General features: G+C 42.3%; 1 protein-coding gene across 5 annotated transcripts in view; it reads left to right on the top strand.

The window, feature by feature from the left end:
* ARHGEF10 (Rho guanine nucleotide exchange factor 10) overlaps positions 1–22,696 on the top strand; it is a 345,472-nt gene that overhangs the window by 146,879 nt on the left and 175,897 nt on the right. For 4 of the 5 annotated variants that reach the window (XM_033938128.1, XM_033938130.1, XM_033938131.1 and 1 more), the window contains 4 exons: positions 582–661; positions 3,883–3,939; positions 13,618–13,781; positions 20,819–20,935. In XM_033938128.1, the coding sequence (XP_033794019.1) occupies positions 582–661; positions 3,883–3,939; positions 13,618–13,781; positions 20,819–20,935 (418 nt within the window). The remainder of the gene's footprint in view (positions 1–581; positions 662–3,882; positions 3,940–13,617; positions 13,782–20,818; positions 20,936–22,696) is intronic. The other variant, XM_033938132.1, reaches the window with a different exon arrangement.

Raw genomic sequence — 22,696 nt, 5'->3', positions numbered from 1 at the left:
TGATATGAGCCTTCTGAGGATCACAAGAAAATTGATTATTGTGATATACACTGGGATATATTTATTTTCTGATGCATTTAATTACCCAGTAATTAATTAGCCTTGATCCTAGAAACGTTGAATTAAAAAGTAAAACATTTATGGAGGGAATTCATCAAAGGGCGCTAACCGCATTAGCACATACTAAACATTAAAGATGCCCATAAGAATATGGGCATCTTTAGCGTTTAGGGCTCCTTTTACTAAGTTGCGCTAGCGGTTTTAGCGCACGCTAGACACTAACGCCTCCATAGAGCTGGTGTTAGTTTTTCTGCATAGCATGGGTTAGCGCGCTAATCTTCAGCATGCACTAAAAACGCTACCACAGCTTAGTAGAAGGAGCCCTTAGTGTGCAGTAATCGTTCGTGAGCGCTAACACTATTAGTGGCACCCTTTGATGAATCCTCTCCCCCCCCTTATTTAGCTATCAGATTTCTAGTTTATAGAAGAAGATAGAATATCGAGATAATTAATGCACTTTTAAAAGGTGAGTCATTTTTAATTTGATTACTTTCTTTTGAGGCCTGTTCTTTCTTTTAAAGCGAAGACAATCCGGTAACTAAGGAAGATGATGTTTTAGCTAAGTGGGTTGCAGATCCAGCAAATACAGAATGGATGGAAAGTAGGTATAACAGAATTTTCCTTGCTAGAATCTTCACTTGAACCTGCTTGACCTTTGGCAATTGCTGAAGAAAATGCTCAGTAGACAGAGATTGCAAAACTCCTGATATTATCCTCTGTTTTTTTGAGATTTATTTATTTTATCATATTTATATCCTGCATAATCCGATATGAGTTGTCCAGGTTGGAAAACCACATGGTAGTTTCATTATTTTTTTTTTTTACCACATCCTATTAGATTTTGCTCTCATGTTAGCATTTAGGGCTTGATTCTATAAACTGGCATCTACTGCATTTCATGCAAAGTTAGGCACCTAAATTGACTTAGGTACTGGTAGGCATCTACAACATAAGTGCTGGTATATTAGGCCAGGGTTTTCTTGGCCTAATTTACCGGTGAATAACACAGATGCTTACTGGCGCCTAACACAATCCACCCCCAAACTCCTCCCATAACCACACCTACTTTTCAGGTAGATATGGATAGGCAGCTTGGTTTAGGCGCCTACCTGAAAATGATTTTTTATCATTTTTTAATTGGCGTTTACTGGCACTATTTAATTAACCACACCAGTTGAACTAATTTAAAACAAAAATTAAGATAGACGCCATTTAGAGCCTTAGGGCTCCTTTTACTAAGGCGCGCTAGCGTTTTTAGTGTACGCACAAGATTAGTGTGCGGTAGCCGAAAAATTACTGCCTGCTTAAAAGGAGGCGGTAGCAGCTAGCGCGCGTTAAAACCGCTAGCGTGCCTTTGTAAAAGGAGCCCTTAGTGAAGAATTACTTCATTGGCTGTATTTATGCTTATATTTGATCACTTTATTATTGCTATGCTGTTATCAAAATTGCAAGTTTGTTAAAATGTACCAGCTGTTTACACCAGCTTGGGTGAATCTTTTTATAAAAGAGTTTAATAAATCCCAATAAATTAAATAAATAAATTTGTTTTTATTCATTAAAGTACATGAATTTAGATTTATGAAAATCTTTTGCATGATTTTTAAATCTCTTCCTGTGCTCACAAAAATGGTCCCCCGAAAAATAGCTTAACAAATTTTTTGTTGCCTGTGCACATCCCTATTTTCTAGAACGGCTTTGTGGGAGACTTCGGGTCAGTCACCCTTCCTTATTTCCACTAAGCTAGCATTCTGCAAAGGATGCCTTGTATGGATTATCATTTACTGAACAGAATACTAGCTTGGATCTCATCTCGTGCCTAACTTGTCCTTGTGCCTGCCTAAAGCTTCTATAAATGCTGGCCCCCAACTAGTGACAATTAGACACATACACTTCTCCCTCTGTATTCGCGGTGATTGGGGGATGAACAGACCCGCATATACAGAAAAACCATAATAATTTTTTCCTATGTTATTCACGGTTTTCTATTAAAAACCCCTCATGAACATGGTGAAACCGCGAATAACAAAAAAGATCACATTCGCAATTTTAGTTGGAAAACATTTACAGTATTTATTGCAGTTTTTGAATAACAGTGTTGTACATTAAGCATGGGTGATACAGTATAGCGTACAGTACTTACCTCTTACTCAGTTGGTGTCTCAGTCAGTGTCTTCCTTCTCATCGTCCAGTACATGTACTGCATGCAGTGCAGGAGAAGGAGAAAAAGAGGATAAGTGAGCACCAGGCGCTTCCTCAGGCAGTGGAAGTGGATCTTCAGTATACGGTACAGGTGTAGGAGGAAGACGAAGAGACGAGGGGGATGCCTCATCATGGTGGAAGAGGTGGATGGAGAGGCAGTGACTCTAGATATCTTTTGGAAATACATTCTGATTTCCATCTGGCTCTTCCGCTTCATCATTTCTTTATATATATTTGTGTATGTAGAAATTGCTGCTTCTGCTAACTCCTTCACCTTTAATGCACGTACCATGGATGGGTCGATGTCATAGAAAAAGTCCATCACACCATTGAACCTGCATATGCCCTCTGCAATATTATCCACTGTAAACTTGTCTTCTAGCACTTCTTCTTCTACTCCTTCCTCTTCTTCATCTGGTATTGCCTCTCCTTACGGAGTAGTCAGGTCAATTAGGTCATCTTCCATTAGTTCTTTTGCTCTGGTGTCTGTTAATTCTTGAATATCCTCCATATCCATATCTTCAAAGCCTTCCCCACCCATCTGCTTTGCCAAGTCCACAATGTCTTCCATAATTTCTTGGACAGGCTCTATGATATTGACAGTGTTCTCCCTTTTTACACATTCAGGCCAAAGATTCTTCCAGTACAAGTTCACTGTCTCTGGCTTGACAGCTTTCACTGCTCTTTCAATAATATTGATGGCATCGGCAATAGTGAAGTCCTTCCACTTTTTCATGATGTTCTCCATGTTGGTGCCTTCGTCCATCGCATGGACAATCCTCTCCAATGAATACCTTGTGTAGTGTGCCTTGAATGTCCTAATTACCCCCTGGTCAAGAGGCTGGATGAGAGATGTTGTGTTGGGGGACATGTAGACAATCTGAACACCCTTGATGTGGAGCTCATGTGGGTCTGGGTGTCCAGGGGCATTGTCCAATACCAGCAGAACCTTGAATTCCATTCCTTTATTGGCCAGGATTTTCTCTGTTCAGTAAACGCTGGGAATCGGCAATTTTCTCTGTTCAGTAAACGCTGGGAATTGGCGATTTTCTCTGTGCATGTTGGGAATCAGCGATTTTCTCTGTCCGTGCTGGAAATCAGAGCTTGGAAAAATGCGCCAACATTTTTCTCTGTACTCATGGATGATGTAATTTGAGGGGGAGGAGACAGAAAGCAAAAAAACGCAAATAATCGAAATCGCAAGCGCAGAAACCGCAAATTCAGAAGGAGAAGTGATATTATTCTGTAAACATTGCACCAAATTCCCAGCCCACCCATGCCCCTCCCATGGCTATGTCTCCTTTGGACTTGCATTCCATAAAATTTAGGCAGGCATGTGATAGAATAGGACATAGGGCAGATCTATGTGTAATTCCTAATGACTGCCAATTAACACTATTGATTGATTTTTAATGCCAGATTAATTAATTTGCGTGCAGGTCTACAACCTGTGCTCAAATTCCCACGACCTTGGGCAACCTATGCTGTCGATCACTGCACTCTAGAACCTTTGACTCTAGTAACCCACCTGAACAGAATATTTCAATGTGTAGGTTTTTTTTCTTCACAAGCAGAATGATTTGAAAGTTCTTTTTGTAAACATGTTGGTTCTTCTCTCTTTAGATCCTGATGCAGTAATTTACGATGATGTGCCAAGAGAAAATTCAGACTCTGCTACAGGTTTGTGGGGATTTTTTTGTTGAAATACTGCCACCTACATACCTGCCTTTGTACACATACAAGCATACATAAATACTCCAAGGGAAAGATTTCAGATTTATTTATTTTTACTATTTATATGCCATTTATTGCCTAAGCGGTTTACAATCGGGTACTGAAGCATTTTCCCTAGCTGTCCCTGTGAGTGTTGCCTAGGGGTTAGTTCTATTATTTATTTATTTATTTAGTTAGTTAGCCAATTTCTTTTCTATCCCGTTTCCTCCAAAGAGCCTCAGAATGGGTTTCAGGTTAAACATACATAAAATACAGTTAACGGGTTACAACTTGCCATAATTACAGTACAAGTTTATGAAACAAGTTTTTGTCCTAACACGATACATACTAGGGGTTGAATACCATTATACATAATAAACAGTTCATAGGTTACAGTTTGCCATAGTTATTGTGGAAGATCTTTCAATTTGAATTGGGCTCCTCCATTCAGGTACCCCCAAAACCACATGGCGAGAGCCTTTGCTATAACATCATCTGGGAGCCTAGATTCTGAAATCTGCAATTGGTGCACCCAACACTTATGCACCCCGCGGTTATACCATCTGTAGATCTGGTATAAATCTGGTCACATAAATGCAGAAGGGATACATGTAAGTTGCAGTAGTCTGTAAGATAAGTGTGTAAGGATGACTCCAACTTATGCCTCCTTCATGATCCACCCATGCGTGGTTTCTCTTACATTATGTGCTATGCCACTTAACACATGCCCTTTAGTTTATGGTTACCATATAATTCAAGAAATCCGGGTTTTATTTCCATTGCTTTTAGTAGAAGTAAAACCTGGATGTCTCAATCCATCTTCCTTTTTCTGGAGCAATATGGTAACCCTACTTTAGTTGCTTTGCTACCTCTTAAAGCATCTACATGTACACTTACCCATGAAAGTGCTAGTATTCTATACATCTATGTGTTTAATCAGTACATACATGCTGGTGCTAAGTTATAGAATGGCCTTTTTAATTACATTAGCACTAAACATATATAAGAATAGCCTTACTGGGTCAGACCAATGGTCCAAGCCCAGTAGCCCGTTCTCACAGTGGCCATTCCAGGTCACTAATACCTGGCCAAAATCCAAGGAGTAGCAATATTCTATGCTACCGATCCAGGGCAAGCAGTGGTTTCCCTTATGTCTTTGTCAATAACAGACTATGGAGTTTTCCTCCAGGAACTTGTCCAAACCTTCCTTAAAACCAGCTAAGCTATCTGCTCTTAACCACAACCTCTGGCAATGCATTCCAGAGCTTAACTATTCTCTGAGTGAAAAAAATATTTCTTCCTATTGGTTTAAAAAGTATTTCCCTGTAAACATGTTTGTATTAATTGCAATGTAAAGGTTTTCCTGTAGTGCAACATTTGCACTAACATTTAGATCAGCTGATATACCAAGGGGAAATTATCAACATGGGGTACTGTTGTTGGGTTATTTTACCACAAGTTGGGTGAAATGAGACCTGTGCTAAAATAGCCCAGTCTGTAGTAAAATAACCTGACTTGTAGCAAAAAAATGCAATTTAACAGTAGCCCACGTTAATAATTTCCTCTCTCAATAATACTGTTTAGCTCATTTGAATTTGACATGGAGCATGTTACTGGAAAAATCTGTGTCAGTGCTGCCTTTAAAACAAAACTATGACTAGGCATGCATTTCTCAGAACATTCTTTGCCAGGTATTCAAAGCAAAAGCATATGTGTTCCTGCACTTTGAAAATGACCTTGGGAAACCTCTGTACATATAGTTGCACTTGCTCTTTAACAAGAACAAATATTCTGAGCTGATTAACTCACAGGTGAAATTTCAAAAGTGTAGCCTGGTTGAAATCAGATGTTTACCACTGAAGCATGGCCTGAAGTGAAAGAGATGGGTGAATTTTGCTTAAAAGAGACTCGGTTTTTTTTTGGGTCGATTGACGTTTATATTTACGCTCATAGTTACATCTGGTCAGTTGGGGGGAAAAATTATGCTCCCACAGGCTGGATATATAGTTTATTCACATATTTAGTGGGCAATTAAAAGTTCATGGGGTTCATAATTTAAAAAAAAAAACCGTTCAAAAAATGGCCTAAATCGGTACTTGGATGATCAAAAAGACATATCATCCAATAATCAAAGCTAGTTTTTGACGTTTCTAAAACCAGCTTAGGCCTTTACCCTGCTTCTGAACGCCTAGAGCGAAAAGGGGCGTTTTTTTGGAGGAGTGGATAGGGTGGGAGTTGGGCCGACCTAGACTTAGTCATCTGGCTGCCATAACCAAAAGCATTTGACAGGTTGCCAGACGGAACTTATATGTTTTGACTTAGACTAAGTCAAAACAGGTCTAGGGACTTAGGCCAAAAGGGGACTTAGATTTTTTTTTTTATTATTATGCCCCTCTATTTCTTTGAGACACAGAAATCTGCTGCTTAATCTCAATGCTCCAAATGTCTCGAAGACTAGTTTTGGTTTTTTTATTCAAGAATTCAGATATTAATTTGTACCACTTGGCTGCCTGGTGCCCCAGAAAATCTGTCTGCAAGCACAGACCCGGTAAGCTATACTGAGTTTTAAGTTACGCCAATCATGGAACCCCTTCTGAATAGCCTACTTCAACTGCAACCACTTATATACTTGAGACTTCGAAATACCAAATGTTTGTTGCAGTCGTGAAAAGTCATACAGCTTTCCATCTGATAACACATCATCCGTATGCCCGCCTGCAGCCAGTGCTTCCAGAGGATCTTAGACGTGCCAATTTGAATCTTGGAGTTCAACCACAAAGACTGACACGTGGATTGATGAATCAGAATAGGTATTAAGTCTCACGCTTTCTTGAATTCAGACACAGTCTTTGACTCCACCAGCACTACTGATGTAGCGGTGAAGGAAGCGATCAGAGACAAGAAGACTTTGTTTAAGGAAGGTCAAAACCGAATGAAAACTGGAAAAAGTACAAACAATATCAAAGCAGGTGCCACAAGGCGGTAAGAAGGGCCAAAAGAGACTATGAGGAAAAAATAGCCAAGGAGGCGAAAAACTTCAAGCCATTCTTTCGATATATTAAGGGGAAACGGCCCGCGAAGGAAGCGGTGGGGCCATTGGATGACCAGGAATAAAGGGAGTGCTAAAGGGGGACAAAACTATCACTGACAAACTGGACACATTTTTTGTATTTACCGAAAAGGATATGCACAACATACTGGAAGCTGGCAGGCTATACGCAGGAAATGAAGTCTGGAAACTGACAGGGTTGATGGTCAGTCTAGAAGAGGTATGCAGGCAGATTGATAGGCTCAAAAATGATAAATTCCCGGAACCGGATGGCATCCATCTGAGGGTAATCAAGGAACTGAAAGGGGCTATAGCTGAACTGCTTCAACAAATAGCCAATCTGTCGATCAAATTAGGAAGGATTCCAGAAGATTGGAAAATGGCGAATGTCACGCCGATCTTCAAGATAGGTTTGAGGGGAGATCTGGGAAACTACAGACCGGTGAGTTTGACTTCGGTACCAGGAAAGATGATAGAGGCGCTGCTAAAGGACCGCATCATTGATCACCTTGACGGACACAATCTGATGAGGACCAGCCAGCACGGCTTCAGCAAGGGGAGATCTTGCTTGATGAACTTGCTGCACTTCTTTGAGGGAGTAAACAGATAGCCAAGGGCGAGCCGGTCGACATTGTATATCTGGATTTTTAGAAGGCATTCGACAAGGTCCCACATGAAAAACAACTTCGAAAAATTGTGAGCCATGGAATCGAAGGTGAAATACTCACATGGATTAAAAACTGGTTGGCGGCTAGGAAACAGAGAGTGGGGGTAAATGGACAATACTAGGACTGGAAAAGCATCATGAGTGGAGTGCCGCAGGGTTCAGTGCTTGGACCCGTGCTCTTCAACATATTTATAAATGACCTGGAAATTGGTACAATGAGTGAGGTCCAGTCTTAGTACGCCCTCACCTGGAATACTGCGTCCAGCACTGATCGCTGTACATGAAGAAGGACTACTCGAAAGGGTCCAGAGAAGAGCAACTAAAATGGTTAAGGGGCTAGAGAAGTTGCCGTACAGTGAGAGATTAGAGAAACTGGGCCTCTTCTCCCTTGAGCAGAGGAGACTGAGAGGGGACATGATCGAAACATTCAAGATAATGAAGGGAATAGACTTAGTAGATAGAGGCAGGTTGTTCACCCTCTCCAAGATAGGGAGAACGAAAGGGCACTCTCTAAAGTTAAAAGGGGATAGATTCCGTACAAACATAAGGAAGTTATTCACCCAGAGAGTGGTGGAAAACTGGAACGCTCTTCCGGAGGCTGTTTTAGGGCAAAACACCCTCCAGGGATTCAAGACAAAAGTTAGACAAGTTCATAATGAACAAGGATGTACGCTGGTAGGACTAGTCTCAGATAGGGTGCTGGTCTTTGACCAGAGGGCTGCCGCATCAGTGGACTGCTGGGCATGATGGGCCACTGGTCTGACCCAGCAGCGTCAATTCTTATGTTCTAAGTGAGGAGTGACCTAGTGGTAGAGCTGCTGAACCAGAACGTATGCAGGTAAAGCTAGTCTAAGGACATTGGTCTTTGACCTGGGGGCCGCCGCGTGAGCGGACTGTTGGGCATGATGGACCACTGGTCTGACCCAGCAGCAGCAATTCTTATGTTCTTATGAGACTATTCCACGAATCTCACCACCCTTTCTGTAACAAATTATTTCCTTAGATTACTCCTAAGCCTATCACCTCTTAACTTCATCCTATGCCCCATCCTTCTAGAGTTTTCCTTCATTTGAAAAAGACTCAACTCCATGGAGATATTTAAACATCTATCATATCCCCTTTCTCACTTATTTCTTCCAGAGTATACCTATTCAAGTTTCTAAGTCTGTCCCCATATGATTTATGACAAAGACCACTAACCAGTTTTGTAGCAGCACTCTGAATTGACTCCATCCTATTTATATCTTTTTGGAAGTGTGGTCTTCAGAGTTGCACACAGTATTCCAAATGGAGCCTCACCAGCGACTTATTCTTTTTTTATTATTATTTATCAAAAGTTTCAATTTTTTACAAGCATATATCTTGACAATGAAATAGAATTACAACTGGGAAAAATAAATTTATAATAACAATCAATATTCACCAAAATTAATATTTAGTAACTCTATTAAACCTCATTATATAGGTAATTAGAAAGCTAAGGCAAAATGTTGAAAAGACAGGAAACAATTCAAAATATTACCAGGAAAGACTAGATTACAATTGGCGACCTGTTAAGCCTCATTAATTCCAAATTAATTCATATTTGAAGGGGTAGAGACTGCTATTGGGGCTGGAGGTTTCCTTGCTTCCAAAAGATTTTTCAGATGTTCAGGATTAAAGAATGCAAAGGATTTCTCCTCCATTTTAACAATATAGTTGCAGGGAAACTGCAGGAAAAAAAAAGTCCCTTTGAGGTTCAATACCATGGGTTTAAGAGCCAAAAAGGCCTTTCTCCTCTGTTGAGTGGACCTACAAAGGTCAGGAAATATCAATACTGAATTAGTAATAAATTTTTCATCTTCATAAATCTGAAATACATTTGAAATATCCAATTCCTATCATATTCTAAGGCAAACTTAGCAATAAGGGTTGCTGTATTTAAATTATTTTCAGTGCTTTCCAGTAAGCCTGCTGTAAACTGACGGAATTAATTTTTTTCAGTGGGCTACCCAAGGAAATATAATATGCTTTTGTTATTGGGGGCATAGATTAGAAACATAGAGTATGACGGCAGAAGAGGGCCGACGGCCCAACAAGTCTGCCCACTCAAGAACCCTCCCTCCCTGGAGTACCCATCTTTTATGCATAACTCTGTAGCACTCCCACCTGTTTGTCCCATCAACTTTTGAATTCGAGCACGCTACTAGTCTCGACCACCTGACGGGAAAGTTTATTCCATCGATCAATCACCCGTTTATTCCATCGATCAATCACCCGTTTAGCAGGAATTTTCAAGACTTCTCTGAAATATTTCTTTAACATTTCAATTGGCTGTAAAATAGAGGATTGGGGAAAATTCAAAAATCTTAAATTCAAACGTCTCTCATAATTTTCAAGTCTTTCCTTTCTCTGATGAATATTCAAGTTATCCTTTACCAAAGCTGTTTGAACTTTCTTAACCCCTTCTATAGTTTCACCAAATTCCTTTACTTGGGAGTCCACCTTTACTGTAAAGTCCCCCATTTGTTTAGCATAAGTTTGTACCACCTCTGGGAGTTGGAAAACCTTATCTAAGTGTTCAATCAATTTTTCCTCCATAACCATAACAGCTTCCCATACCTCTTCCAAGGTTATTTTCTCCAGTCTTTTCTTCAACTTGGTGGAGCTCTTAGTTCCAGCTTCTGTAGTGCTGGTTGCTGCATAGTTTGACCTCAGGGACAATCCCTCCGAACATCCTCCTGCTGCTCCTTCACAACCAGTGACTTATTCAATGACACTATTACATCCCTTTTTTTCTACCTGTTTTGCCACCTTAAAATCATCAGACACAATCCATATCAGCAACCACAAACCCCAAATGTGGTTTTCACACCCCCAGGAAGCTACTTGGTGATGAAACTAGCTCCCTTTAAGGGCTAGATTCACTAAGCCCACCGATCAAATCCCAACCACTTTGTGACCCCGACCTGATTCACTAACCTTCCTCCCGATACGTGCATGCAAAAGAGGGGAAGGGCGTCCAAAAGTAGGAAGTCAGCGATTCACAAAAAAAATTAAGGAACACCAATTGGGCTGGCCGATCAAAATAGAAGCGACTGCTAAGGACCAGTCGCTCACATCCTTTCCTGCTCTCTGCAGCACTCATCTCCCTCTGCTCCCTCTGCTGCCCTGACTCCTGTGGTCTCTGCTACCCTGCCTACCTCTCTGCCACTCGTCTCCCTCTGCCGTCCTGACTCCCATGGTCTCTGCCGCCCTGCCAGCCTCTCTGCCACTCGTCTCCCTCTGCCATCCTGACTCCCATGGTCTCTGCCGCCCTGCCTACCTCTCTGCCACACATCTCCCTCTGCCATCCTGACTCTCGTGTTCTCTGCCTCTCTGCCACTCGTCTCCCTCTGCCGTCCTGACTCTCGTGGTCTCTGCCGCCCTGCCTACCTCTCTGCCACTCGTCTCCCTCTGCCATCCTGACTCCCATGGTCTCTGCCGCCCTGCCTACCTCTCTGCCACTCGTCTCCCTCTGCCATCCTGACTCTCGTGTTCTCTGCCTCTCTGCCACTCGTCTCCCTCTGCCGTCCTGACTCTCATGGTCTCTGCCGCCCTGCCTACCTCTCTGCCACTCGTCTCCCTCTGCTGTCCTGACTCCTGTGGTCTTTGCCGCCCTGCCTACCTCTCTGCCACTCGTCTCCCTCTGCCGCCCGCAACTCCCATGGTTTTAACCTGTGGGTTTAAAGCGGGGCTACACTACGGCATGTTCTGTGAAGTTCCAGAACACGCCACAATGCAACCCCGCTTAAACCCATGGGTTAAAACCACGGGCTTGAAAATATTATACTTTTCTTTCAGCCTTTTTCCACTGTGCTGGAATAAGCAGTAGTAGCCTCCTCTTCACTCCCTGAGCCAGTTGATTTACTGGTTGTTTGTGGCGCTTGCTTTCCTTTTGTCAGCGGAAAGAGAAGGCCGCCCAGGACTGAGGCAGCTATGTGCCGGGGAGTGTTTTTAAACCTCTAGCTAGCTTGTACAGCACTACTCTTGATCCATTTTCTCTCCCCTCTCCCTGGCTGCTGAACTTTCCTTCCATTCTCGCCTGGCCAGCACTGCCCTTTAGACGGTAAGTAAAAATAAGTAGAGTAAAAAAAAAAAAAGTTTCCAGCTCTTCCTTGTGCAGAGAGTATGCGCAGACCATCTACAGGCAAAGAAGATGTTCTGCGCATGCATCGGGATAACTCAGCAGCAATCCGTGCGGTTGGTAGGGGGCGTTCCTCCGATCACCCCAATTTGAATATGGACCCGTAGTGAATTGGTTGCCCTTCCTCGGATTGCCCATGGATCGGGTAGGATCGGTGGACTTAGTGAATCTAGGCCTAAGTTCTTAAACTGTATATCATGTCAAAATCGCAATCCAATCCATATCAAGCAACAATTAACCCCCAGGTTATTCGGTGACAAAGCTAGCTCTCGTTAAGTTCTGTGTAACATCATCCAAACATGACCCACGGTAACTCCAGGCCATGTCTCTCTTCGCAGCGGTGTCACCTGCAAGAGTTACATTTAATTATTTATTAACTGCTGATGCCCCAACTGCAATTGGGTCCAGTTCCACCTTTTCTGCCCCCTTTGCCAGCTGCAACCTCCTCCTTCCTCCCAAGCTCTCCAAAATCCCCAACCCTCCCCCAAACGTAGAAATCCTGTAATAATAACCAAGTACAACCCTTGGGAAGGAGGGTGGGATAATTTTTCATAGCCCTACCCTATGTAAGTATGTAAGCCCTATGTAAGCCCTACCCTATGTAAGCCCTTCCCTGTTTTCCTCCATTCCGCCAAAATGCCTGACCAGTCACAAAACCATTCCTCCCCCAATCTCTCCATTTACCTCAACCAATCACCTGTTTCTTGACATCTACCTTTAACCCTTAATCTTCTCCTTCCAAACAACCTGCAATTCTTAATCGCCTGACCCTCAGCATTTGAACTAACACATTTCTCACCCCCCCATTACCATATTTTTAGCTCCATAAGACGCACCCTAAATTTAGATGAGGAAAACAAGAAATAAACCATTCTGAACTAAATTCTCCCTGCTAAGCTCTGTACACAACCCTACATTCCTTGCCAAGCTGTGACAGTCGTTCACGTAGCAGTTCGGGAACAAGCGGGCACGCAAAAGCTTGCACCTGCCTTGTTCACCACTCTGCCTCTCGCTGCCGCAGCCATCCAGCGAAGGAAGCGCCGGGATTAGAAAAAGGTACCGGGGGAGGAATACAAAAAGGTACCGGGGGTGGGGTGGGTTGTGTTATTCGCTCCATAAGACACATCCTTATTTACACCCCCTTTTTGGGGGTGGAAAAAGTGTGTCTTATGGAGTGAAAAATACAGTAATCTCTTAATTATTCCTAGCAGGTGACTAGGCTTAGCTAATGTTATCTTCCACCAGCTCACTCTTGTGTCTTCTTAAAAAATAACATACCAACTGTTCCTCTACTCTACGCAATTTTGTCCCCAAGCTTGCCATTCAGGAAAACAAGAACAATTTCAAACTCTTTCTAAAGGACCTCAGATTTGTTATTCTCTGTCTATCTGGGAGTTTATTCCAAACTTTTGGCCCCACTGTTTTAAATGCTTTCATTCTCCATCTAACTAACCAGGAAGGAAGCACTCTTTTTGGAGAATAATAGCTAATATGCTCTACCAGAGAAGCTGGTCTATGATTCCTTATAACGTTAATAGTTAACATCATATCTTTACTTTGTATTTTGTAACATTGTAAGAAATATTTTCAATTAAAAAAAAAAGTTAACACCATTAATTTTTTCCTACAAGATGTCCAAGAGATGTTTTGTATGCAGACTTCAAAATGTAGAGAGAGTTTTGCATCAAGAGTAAGTTAGAATGAAAGGTTGTTTTGTTTTGGGGGGGTTTTAAGTAAAATGTTTGGGGTTGTTATGTGTTTAAGATCCAGAGATTTACGATGATGTTGAGAATGGTGAAGGGGACAGAAATGGCTCCTTTGACTCTGTGTGGAGTTCCAGTGAATTTGAAAGCTACGACGAACAAAGTGATTCAGAGTGTAAAAATGGAGTTCCAATCTCTTTTCTGCGAGGCAACAAGAAAAGGCATGTAAGTAATCAGTAGTGCATTATTTTTCTAAATGTAGCAATTTAAAAAATGATATTAAAATAATAGGAGCTGTGTAATTCTAGTATTTTCTGTGGGCAATGACCTGAAGTGGCATGTGAAACATAACCAAGACACTCACACAGCCATGTATTGCCTGAGGGCTGCATCAGAGACAAATCTAGAGAGGAAAAACAGACTGCCGGAGGATGCCTTCCCGATTGCCGGCAGGAGGGTGCCCAACCCCTCTTGCCGGAGGACCCCCCCCCCCAATACTAACACCCCACCTCAGACCTCCCTCCACAACTAACCTCTAATTATTGGCCGGCCGGACAGGTCTTGCTACCGTCCGTCCGGCAGATCCGCCTCATCGAAATAAGGTGGCACCGCCCCTTTCCGGCCCATTCCCGCTAAGCCTAGGCCTGATTGGCCCAGGCTCCAAGAGCCTGGGCTAATCAGGTGTTAGGCTTAGCGGGGATGGGTGGACCCGCTATGCCTAAAACCTGATTGGTCCAGGCCCTAGGAGCCTGGGCCAATCAGACCTTAGGCTTAGCGGGGATGGGCGGACCCAATAAGCCTAAGACATGATTGGCCCAGGCTCCTAGAGCCTGGGCCAATTAGGCCTTAGGCTTAGCGGGGATGGGCCAGAAAGGGGCAGGCTCACCCGTCCGGCCAGCCAACAATTAGAGGTTAGTTGGGGGGGTCCAAAGGCGGGGCGTCCTCCGGCAGAAGGGGTTGGGCACCCTCCTGGCGGCAATTGTCAGGGGGGGTGGCGAACAGGCAGCCGCTATACCTATCGTGGCAGGCAGATCCCTTGCTGCGATAAGTATAGTAGCCCCGTCTACTTACAATTGTAAGCATCTCTCGCTCTATTAGGGAGAAGCATAGGGCCGCCTAGGTTTGCCTAAGGTCCTTAGGTGAGCTTAGGTGGTCTTGCAGGCCTCTCTAGGCTCCCAGAGGCACCTTCAATATAGGCGGCCTACCTGGGGAACATTTTTTTTTTTTTTAAAGTGCGTCCCGATTGGCTGATTAGACAGCTGTAAGATGCCTATAGCTGCCTAAAATCGGGATGCACTTTGCAGAATCCAGGCCAAAGAATACACTTCTCACTGGTACAAAAATTCAGCAGCAGTAGTCCTGGTTAAAGGAGTATTGCGGCAGGACTGCTGCTGCTGAATTTTTGTACCACTGAATCCTGGGGGGCAAACATGAGGTAGTTCTGGGGAGATAGGGTCTTTAAGCCAGTTTCTGAGAATAAGATGACGCCTAAGTCATTTGCAGATGCTTATCGGTTCATTTAGTAATAGTAGTTTATTGTCTATAGAAACACGATGGCAGATAAAGGCTAAATGGCCCATCTAGTCTGCCCATCTGCAGTAACCATTATCTCTTCTCTCTAACAGATCCCATGTGCCTATCCGAGGCTTTCTTGAATTCAGACACAGTCTCTGTCTCCACCACCTCTTCCGGGAGACTGTCCCATAAGAACATATGAATAACTTTATTGGGTCAGACCAATGGTCTATCAAGCCCAGTAGCCTGTTCTCACGATGGCCAATCCCGGTTACTAGTACCTGACCAAAACCCAAGAGTAGCAACATTCCATGCTACCGATCTAGAGCAAGCAGAGGCTTAATAATAGACTATGGACTTTTCCTCCAGGAATTTGTCCAAACCTTTCTTAAAACCAGCTATGCTATCTGCTTTTATCACAACCTCTGGCAATACATTCCAGAGCTTAACTATTCTCTGAGTGAAGAGCCCTAACAATTTTAGTCTATCCTCATACGAGAGGCGTTCCATCCCCTTTATCATCTACCACCTTATCACCTCTTAATTTCATCCTATGTCTTCTCATTCCAGAGCTTCCTTTCAAATGAGACTCGATTCATGCATATTTATGCACATATATATTTAAATGTCTCTCATATCGCCCCTCTCCTGCCTTTCCTCCAGAGTATCTCAATATAAACGACTGGGGAAAATTCAAAAGAAAAAAGTTCCTGAAGGTCAATAATATCCTGACACTGATAAAGGAACAATAAAGCTACTTTAAATGCCTTTTAACCTTGAGAAGTGCTCAGACTCCAAAGATGGATCGTAAGAACTCAATATGGGGACAAGCCCCTGTAGAAATTCTTATGGTATCTATCATTGCACCATATAATAGTTAAAGGTGGTTTAAAGTGCTATTTGAAAAATGTTCATGATTCATTAGTCCATAAAGAAAACGTAATGTCCAACTATAAGAATTATAATTTCAAAGGTAGACTTAGCTTGAAAAATATCAACAGCGTAAGTTCAGCTGGGTTCTGACGCGTTTCGCCGCCCTGGCTTCCTCAGAGAACCCGCTAAATAGCTGGAAAAGTTCAATACAGTGAATGTCCTGATTCAAAAAGTGATTTTCCTGTTTCCTGTGACGCCACAGCTGCCAAATTTCAGACCATTCTTCACTAGGTCTTTCTTCATGTTATTCACACTATCCGGGTTGTCTAGTCTATTGCAGATTTTCTTATCATCCGCAGAGAGGCAAATCTTATCTGACAGCCCTTCAGCAATATCGTTTATAAAAATGTTAAAAAAAACAGGCCCAAGAACAGAACCTTGAGGCACACCACTGGTAACATCCCTTTCCTCAGAGCGATCTCCATTGATTACTACCCTCTGTCGTCTTCCACTCAACCAGTTCTTGACCCAGCCCGTCTCTTTGGGACCCATCCCGAGAGCACTCAGTTTATTTATTATACGTCTGTGTGGAATACTGTCAAAGGTTTTGCTAAAATCTAAATGCACCATGTCTATCCATGTCCATCTAAATACACCATGTCTAAATACACTCTCTCTATCCAATTCTCTGGTCACCTAGTCAAAGAAATTGATCAGATTTCTCTGACAAGACCTACCTCTAGTGAATCCATGTTGCCTCCGGTCCTGTAATCCACAGGATTTCAGAAACTTCACCATTCTCTTTTAAAAGTGTTTCCATTAATTTGCATACCACAGAAGTTAGACTGACTAGCCTGTAATTCCCTACTTCTCCCCTACTTCCACTTTTGTGTAGAGGGACCACATCCACCCTTCTCCAGTCCTCCGGTACCAGTCCCAACTCTAGAGAGGCATTGAAAATGTCAGCATAGCTATCAGAACTTCCCTAAGTTCCTTCAGCACCCTCGGATGTACATCATCTGGCCCCAGTGGTTGCTCTTTTAAGCATTGATGAGTGATGCGGACATAGCGTAGGTTAAAGTGAATTCTAGCAAGAGGGGGCCTAGGTTTCTTTTTGTTTGTGGCCCAGTTGCTGGAGATTGTAGGGATTAGATTGCAGAGTGAGGAGTTTGTTCTTAAAGGATAGGTTTGTTTGTGAAGAGGGTCTGCATGGTTTGTTGTTATGATTTGTTGTGCCAAGTTTGAAAAGGTTTACTTATTGTTTAGCAGCCTTATGTTAGGTTTAAAAGGCCTAGAAAGATTAGGGATAGTGCATGGTACCACTTCATGATTGAGGTTTATTCTACAATGTCTGTTGGAGGTGTGGAGAATGGGAGAATTTAAAATTAGCTGACTGGAGATTACCTTGGTGTTTATGATGATCATCACTGGTTGTTAGGTGGAACATTCATGGATTCCTCTGATCCACTGATGTAAGTTGTATTGTGGATGTGAGGTTAATGTAGCTCTTGTTCTCAGTTTGAATTTCAGTTATTTTTATGAACTGCATAAAGAAGCATGCTAAGAAGTACACTGGAAAATGGTGGGCCTTCCCTTTCCCGGTGCATTCAGGGATGCACCAGGGAGGGAGGAGCCTAAGGCCCTGAGTGGCTCAACCTAAGGTTCCTCCAATAGGCCTTGCATCTGGACCAACTGGAGTCTTGGCATCCTTCCCAGTGCATTCTGGGATGCACTGGAGGGGCCTAAGACTCCGATTAGCCAGATACCTAAAGCCCCTCCCATGGGAGGTCACCAGGTTGGGGGGGTTGTTTTATCAGGGGTGATTTGGCAAGAGGGAGTAGGCATCCGGCCTGCCTATTGTGGTTGGGTGGGGGGGTTGTCATGGGGGGGAGTGTTATGGCAGGAAGAAGTAGGCAACCCTCCTGCTTATTGTGGTTAGGTGTGGGGGGAGGGTGTTTCGGTAGCAGGAATTGTGCACTCCTCCTGCTGGGGATTGCATGGGGGGTTCCAGCAGGAGGAATTGGGCCCAACTTCACAGGGGAGCGGGGAAGATTTGGGGTTCCCTGCCGCTAAGCTGATCATGGCAGGGAGATTACCTTTCCACAATCAGCTCAGCAGCAGCGCGATTCTCTAACCAGCACCTGTGACAGCGCCAGTTAGAGAATAGGGATGGTTATGCAGGATTAGACGGGATTAGGCAGACACGATTCTATGTAGGATGCACGTGTGTGATTCTCAAAAGCCACTTAGATGGCTGCTGAAACTGGGCATCCTATATGTGTCCTATATAGGCCCTTAGTGTCTACAAACTCAAATCATTTAATGTACTAAATAAAATACTACCCAAGTACTGCCATCCACTTGATTCACTCCTAATCACAAGATAGACAAACCAATCTAGTCCCACCACCCAACTGACAGCTGCGTACCCGGTTCTTCTTAGTATCATGGGAAACTCTCTCTAAACAGTCACATGTTTTTGATGGGATATGATCTGTGTATTATTCTATATGTTATTTGTGAATCTCAGAACTTGCAGCACACAGTTATCATATGTGGATCCTTCCTATTGTTTTCTAAGTTGACTTTCATTGTTAAGACTGTTTGCCAGGTAGCAGTTGAATGTTGGCTGAATAGGGAAAGAGGGGAAAGGGTTTATAGCACTTAATTTGCTTTTGCAGTCTGCAAAATTTAGAAGCATGGTCTAGTGTTTGGCAACTAAAATTCAATGCAAAGAAATGCAGAATGATGCACTTGGGGAGTAGAAGTGTGAGGGAGCCATTTGTGCTAGGAGGTGAGAGGCTGATATGCATGGATAAGAATATAAGACTAGCCTTACTGGGTCAGACCAATGGTCCATCAAGCCCAGTAGCCCATTCTCATGGTGGCCAATCCAGATCACTAGTACCTGGCCAAAACCCAAGCAGTAGCAATATTCCATACTACCAATCCAGGGTAAGCAGTGGCTTCCCCCTTGTATATGTCAATAACAGACTGTGGACTTTTCATCCAGGAACTTGTCCAAACCTTTCTTAAAACCAGCTACGCTATCTGCTCTTACCACATCTGGCAATGTGTTCCAGAGCTTAATTATTCTCTGAGTGAAAAAAAAATTTATCCTATTGGTTTTAAAAGTATTTCCGTGTAGCTTCATTGAGTGTCCCCTAGTCTTTGTAATTTTTCATGGAGCAAAAAATCAATCCACTTGTACCCGTTTTTCACCACTCAGGATTTTGTACACTTCAATCATATCTCCCCTCAGCTGTCTCTTTTCCAAGCTGAAGATCCCTAACCATTTTAGTCTTTCCTCATATGAGAAGCGTTCCATCCCCTTTACCATCTTGGTCACTCTTCTGTGAACCTTTTTTAGCACCACTATATCTTTCTTGAGATAAGGAGACCAGAATTGAACGCAATAATCCAAATGAGGTCGCACCATGGAGTAATATAGGGGCATTATGACATTCTTAGTCTTGTTAATCATTCCTTTTTAAAATAATTCCCAGCATCCTGTTTGCTTTTTTGACCGCCGCCACACATTGGGCGGAAGGTTTCATTGTATTGTCTACAATTATACCCAGATCCTTTTCTTGGGTGCTAACTCCCAAGGTGGACCCTAGCATCCGGTAACTGTGATTCAGTTATTCTTCCCAATGTGTATCACTTTGCATTTGTCCACATTTAATTTCATCTGCCACTTGGATGTCCAGTCTTTCAATTTCCTAAGGTCTGCCTGCAATTTTTCACAATCCCCATGCATTTTAACAACTTTGAACAGTTTAGTGTCATTTGCAAATTTAATCACCTCACTCGTCGTCCCAATTTCCAGATCATTTATAAATAAGTTAAATAGCACCGGTCCCAGTACAGACCCCTGCGGCACTCCACTGTTTACTCTCCTCCATTGAGAAAAATGACCTCTGTTTTCTATCCAATAACCAATTCCTAATCCACAACTGAACTTAGCCACCTATCCCATGACTCTTTCATTTTCTCAGGAGTCTTTCGTGAGGAACTTTATCAAAAGCTTTCTGAAAATCTAGATAGGGGAGAGGGTCCTTGAGGTGATAGTGTCTGAAGATCTGAAGGCAATGTAACAATGTGACAAGGTGGTGGCTGTAGCCAGAAGGAAGCAGGTTTGTATAGAGAGAGGTGTAAGCAGAAGAAAGGAGGTGAGGCCCCATTAGGAGTACTGTACTCAGTTTTGGAGGTCGTATCTGGCTAAGGATGTAAAACGATTTGAAGTGGTCCAGAGGAAAGTGACAACAATTGTATGGGGCTTGCGCCAAAAAATATAGGAGAAGAGACTGGAATACAGGAATATGTATACTCTCAAGGAGAGGAGGGACGGGGAGATATGATACAGAATGTTTTAAATACTTGAAAGGTATTAATATAGAAACATATTTTTTCCTGAGAACGGAAAATGGTAAAACTAGTGGGCATGAATTAAGGTTACGAGGTGGCAGACTTAGGAATAGCGTTAGGAAATTCTTTTTCGCGGAGAGGGCAGTGGATGCATGGAATGCCCTCCCGAGGAAGGTGATAGAGATGAAATGGTGACAAAATTCAAAAAGCATGATCTGTGTCATGTGTATGATGATACAGCTTAGAATGGGTTGGGAAGAGCTTTGATGGAAGCTCTGTTGACGGATTGGCGAGGGGAGGCTGAAGTGGGCTTTGATGGCTCCAGTAGTGGGAACCTAAAGGTGGTACCAGGAGGACTTCTACGGTCTGTGGCCCAGAAATATTAAAGAAAAAAGACAATTTAACCATGAATATATAATGCATGTGACTACTGGGCAGATTGGATGGAACATTTACTATGTTACTATGTATGTTTTTATATAAGAAATTACTCTCTCCTTGTCTAGCTTTCTCAAGATTTAACTCGGCTGAAGGAGCATTATGAAAAGAAGATGAAAGATTTGGTAACAAGTACGGTGGGAACAGTAGAGATCCAGCAAATAAAACACAAGCATGAGCTAAAGGTAACATTAAAATCTGAGAGAGCTCTCTTTGGGACACAGCAACAAATATATATATATATATATAAATCAATAATACAACCCAAAATATCAATTAATGTTCCAAAAAGGTTGTAAAGCATGTATACAAATTAAATTAAATTTAAAATGTTCTAATATTGTTTAATTCTCACTGTTTTATCTCTAAAATTAATATTTATTCAGAAGAAATATTTCCATAATTTCCAAAAAAAATTTCTTTGTAATAAGAACCCCCCCCAAAACTATGATAAAACCCCCAAGTGTAAATGTCATTATTTAACCCCCCACCACCACCACTTTTACTAAGCTGTTGTAGAGGTTTCTTCCACAGCCTGGAGCGCTAAATGCTCTGACGCTGCTCCAGTGCTAATAGGAATTCTATGAATATCGGAGCATTTATTGCTCCGGACTGAAGTAGAAATCTCTACCGAGGCTTAGTAAAAGGTGTATGTGGTTTGTTTGGGGGTTTTTTTTGGGGGGGAGGGGTAAATTTTTAAAATTTTGGGGAGGGAATTAATTCATTTAACATATTTCCAACAAATACTGTATATATCTTGTTTTTCATAATTTTTACTTTTTTTCATTATTAAGAAAAATTACTGAAGGGGCACTACAGAGCCCAATTAAGATAGAGGTGTAGAGTTTTAGCTGTCGATACTCGGCAATATAACATCTGCCTAAACTGCTTTCAACTAGCAACTTTTACCATTTTGAAATATATAGTCATGCCTTGACACAACACAAGACTGTCAAAATTGAGGCAGCTTTTGCCCTTAATCCCAAAGCCAAACAACCTAAACAGGACCCACCTTCTCTGATGAAAGATGTCGAGACAAAAATGAGAGGAGACAGCAAGGCTGAAGTTGCCGAACAACTGAGACAAATTTCTACTTTGCTTTCAGAGAGCAAATTAGACTTAAAGATATAACAATGGAAATTACCCACCTGATGGCTAAACTTATTGGTTGGTGCCCAGCTTATAACTATGGAACAAAAAATAGAAAATAGTAGATGACCTTGCATCACAGCAAAGCCAGGACCAGAAAGCCATACAATTAATGGAAGCGGCACTAGTGGACTTTGGAAATCATAAATTACATTCTAGACATGTACGAATTATCAGAGGGGAAAGATCCAGTGAAGTTCTATGAGACATGGTTACCTAAAGTCCTCAATTTGGAATTTTAAGAGATCGCTGGTGATTAGAGATCACCAGGTTATAGCCCGAGCAATGGTGGGTTCTCAGTGACCTTGCACATTTGTTCTTAAACTGCTAAGTTATCCTCAGGTGGAGTTAATATAGGCGAAAATGAAAGTGCTTCACAAAATCCATTGGCAAGGTCAAGTTGTTGGAAACAGGTTGGCAAATGGTCTGCTAGTTCCAAAAGGATGGAGTACACAGAAGCAGAGACAGTTGGTGGATGATAAAAGAAACTTTATGATAAAATCTAAAGTAAAATCACCCATCTCTTAGAAAGAGAGGAAGGAATTATCAGCTCCTCATGGAGTGCCAAAGGTGTTCAGTAATATTGTGAATATATTTGAGAAGGGCGGTTTTACTTTTGATATTGTTCTAAAGATTATTTTATTATCCATCAACCGAGTCTGCTTCTGCGTACTCTGTTCTTAAGGTCACGTCATTCACATTACACTGGATTTCACTAAAGATACAGTGACATTACACCAGATTTCACTAAAGATACGGTGGAAAACATTGTTGATTCTTGGTACTGAAACCACGCT

Source organism: Geotrypetes seraphini, chromosome 3, assembly GCF_902459505.1.
Source record: "Geotrypetes seraphini chromosome 3, aGeoSer1.1, whole genome shotgun sequence".
In the NCBI taxonomy this organism is placed as follows: Eukaryota; Metazoa; Chordata; class Amphibia; order Gymnophiona; family Dermophiidae; genus Geotrypetes; species Geotrypetes seraphini.
This window is presented reverse-complemented; position numbering and strand designations above follow the sequence as displayed.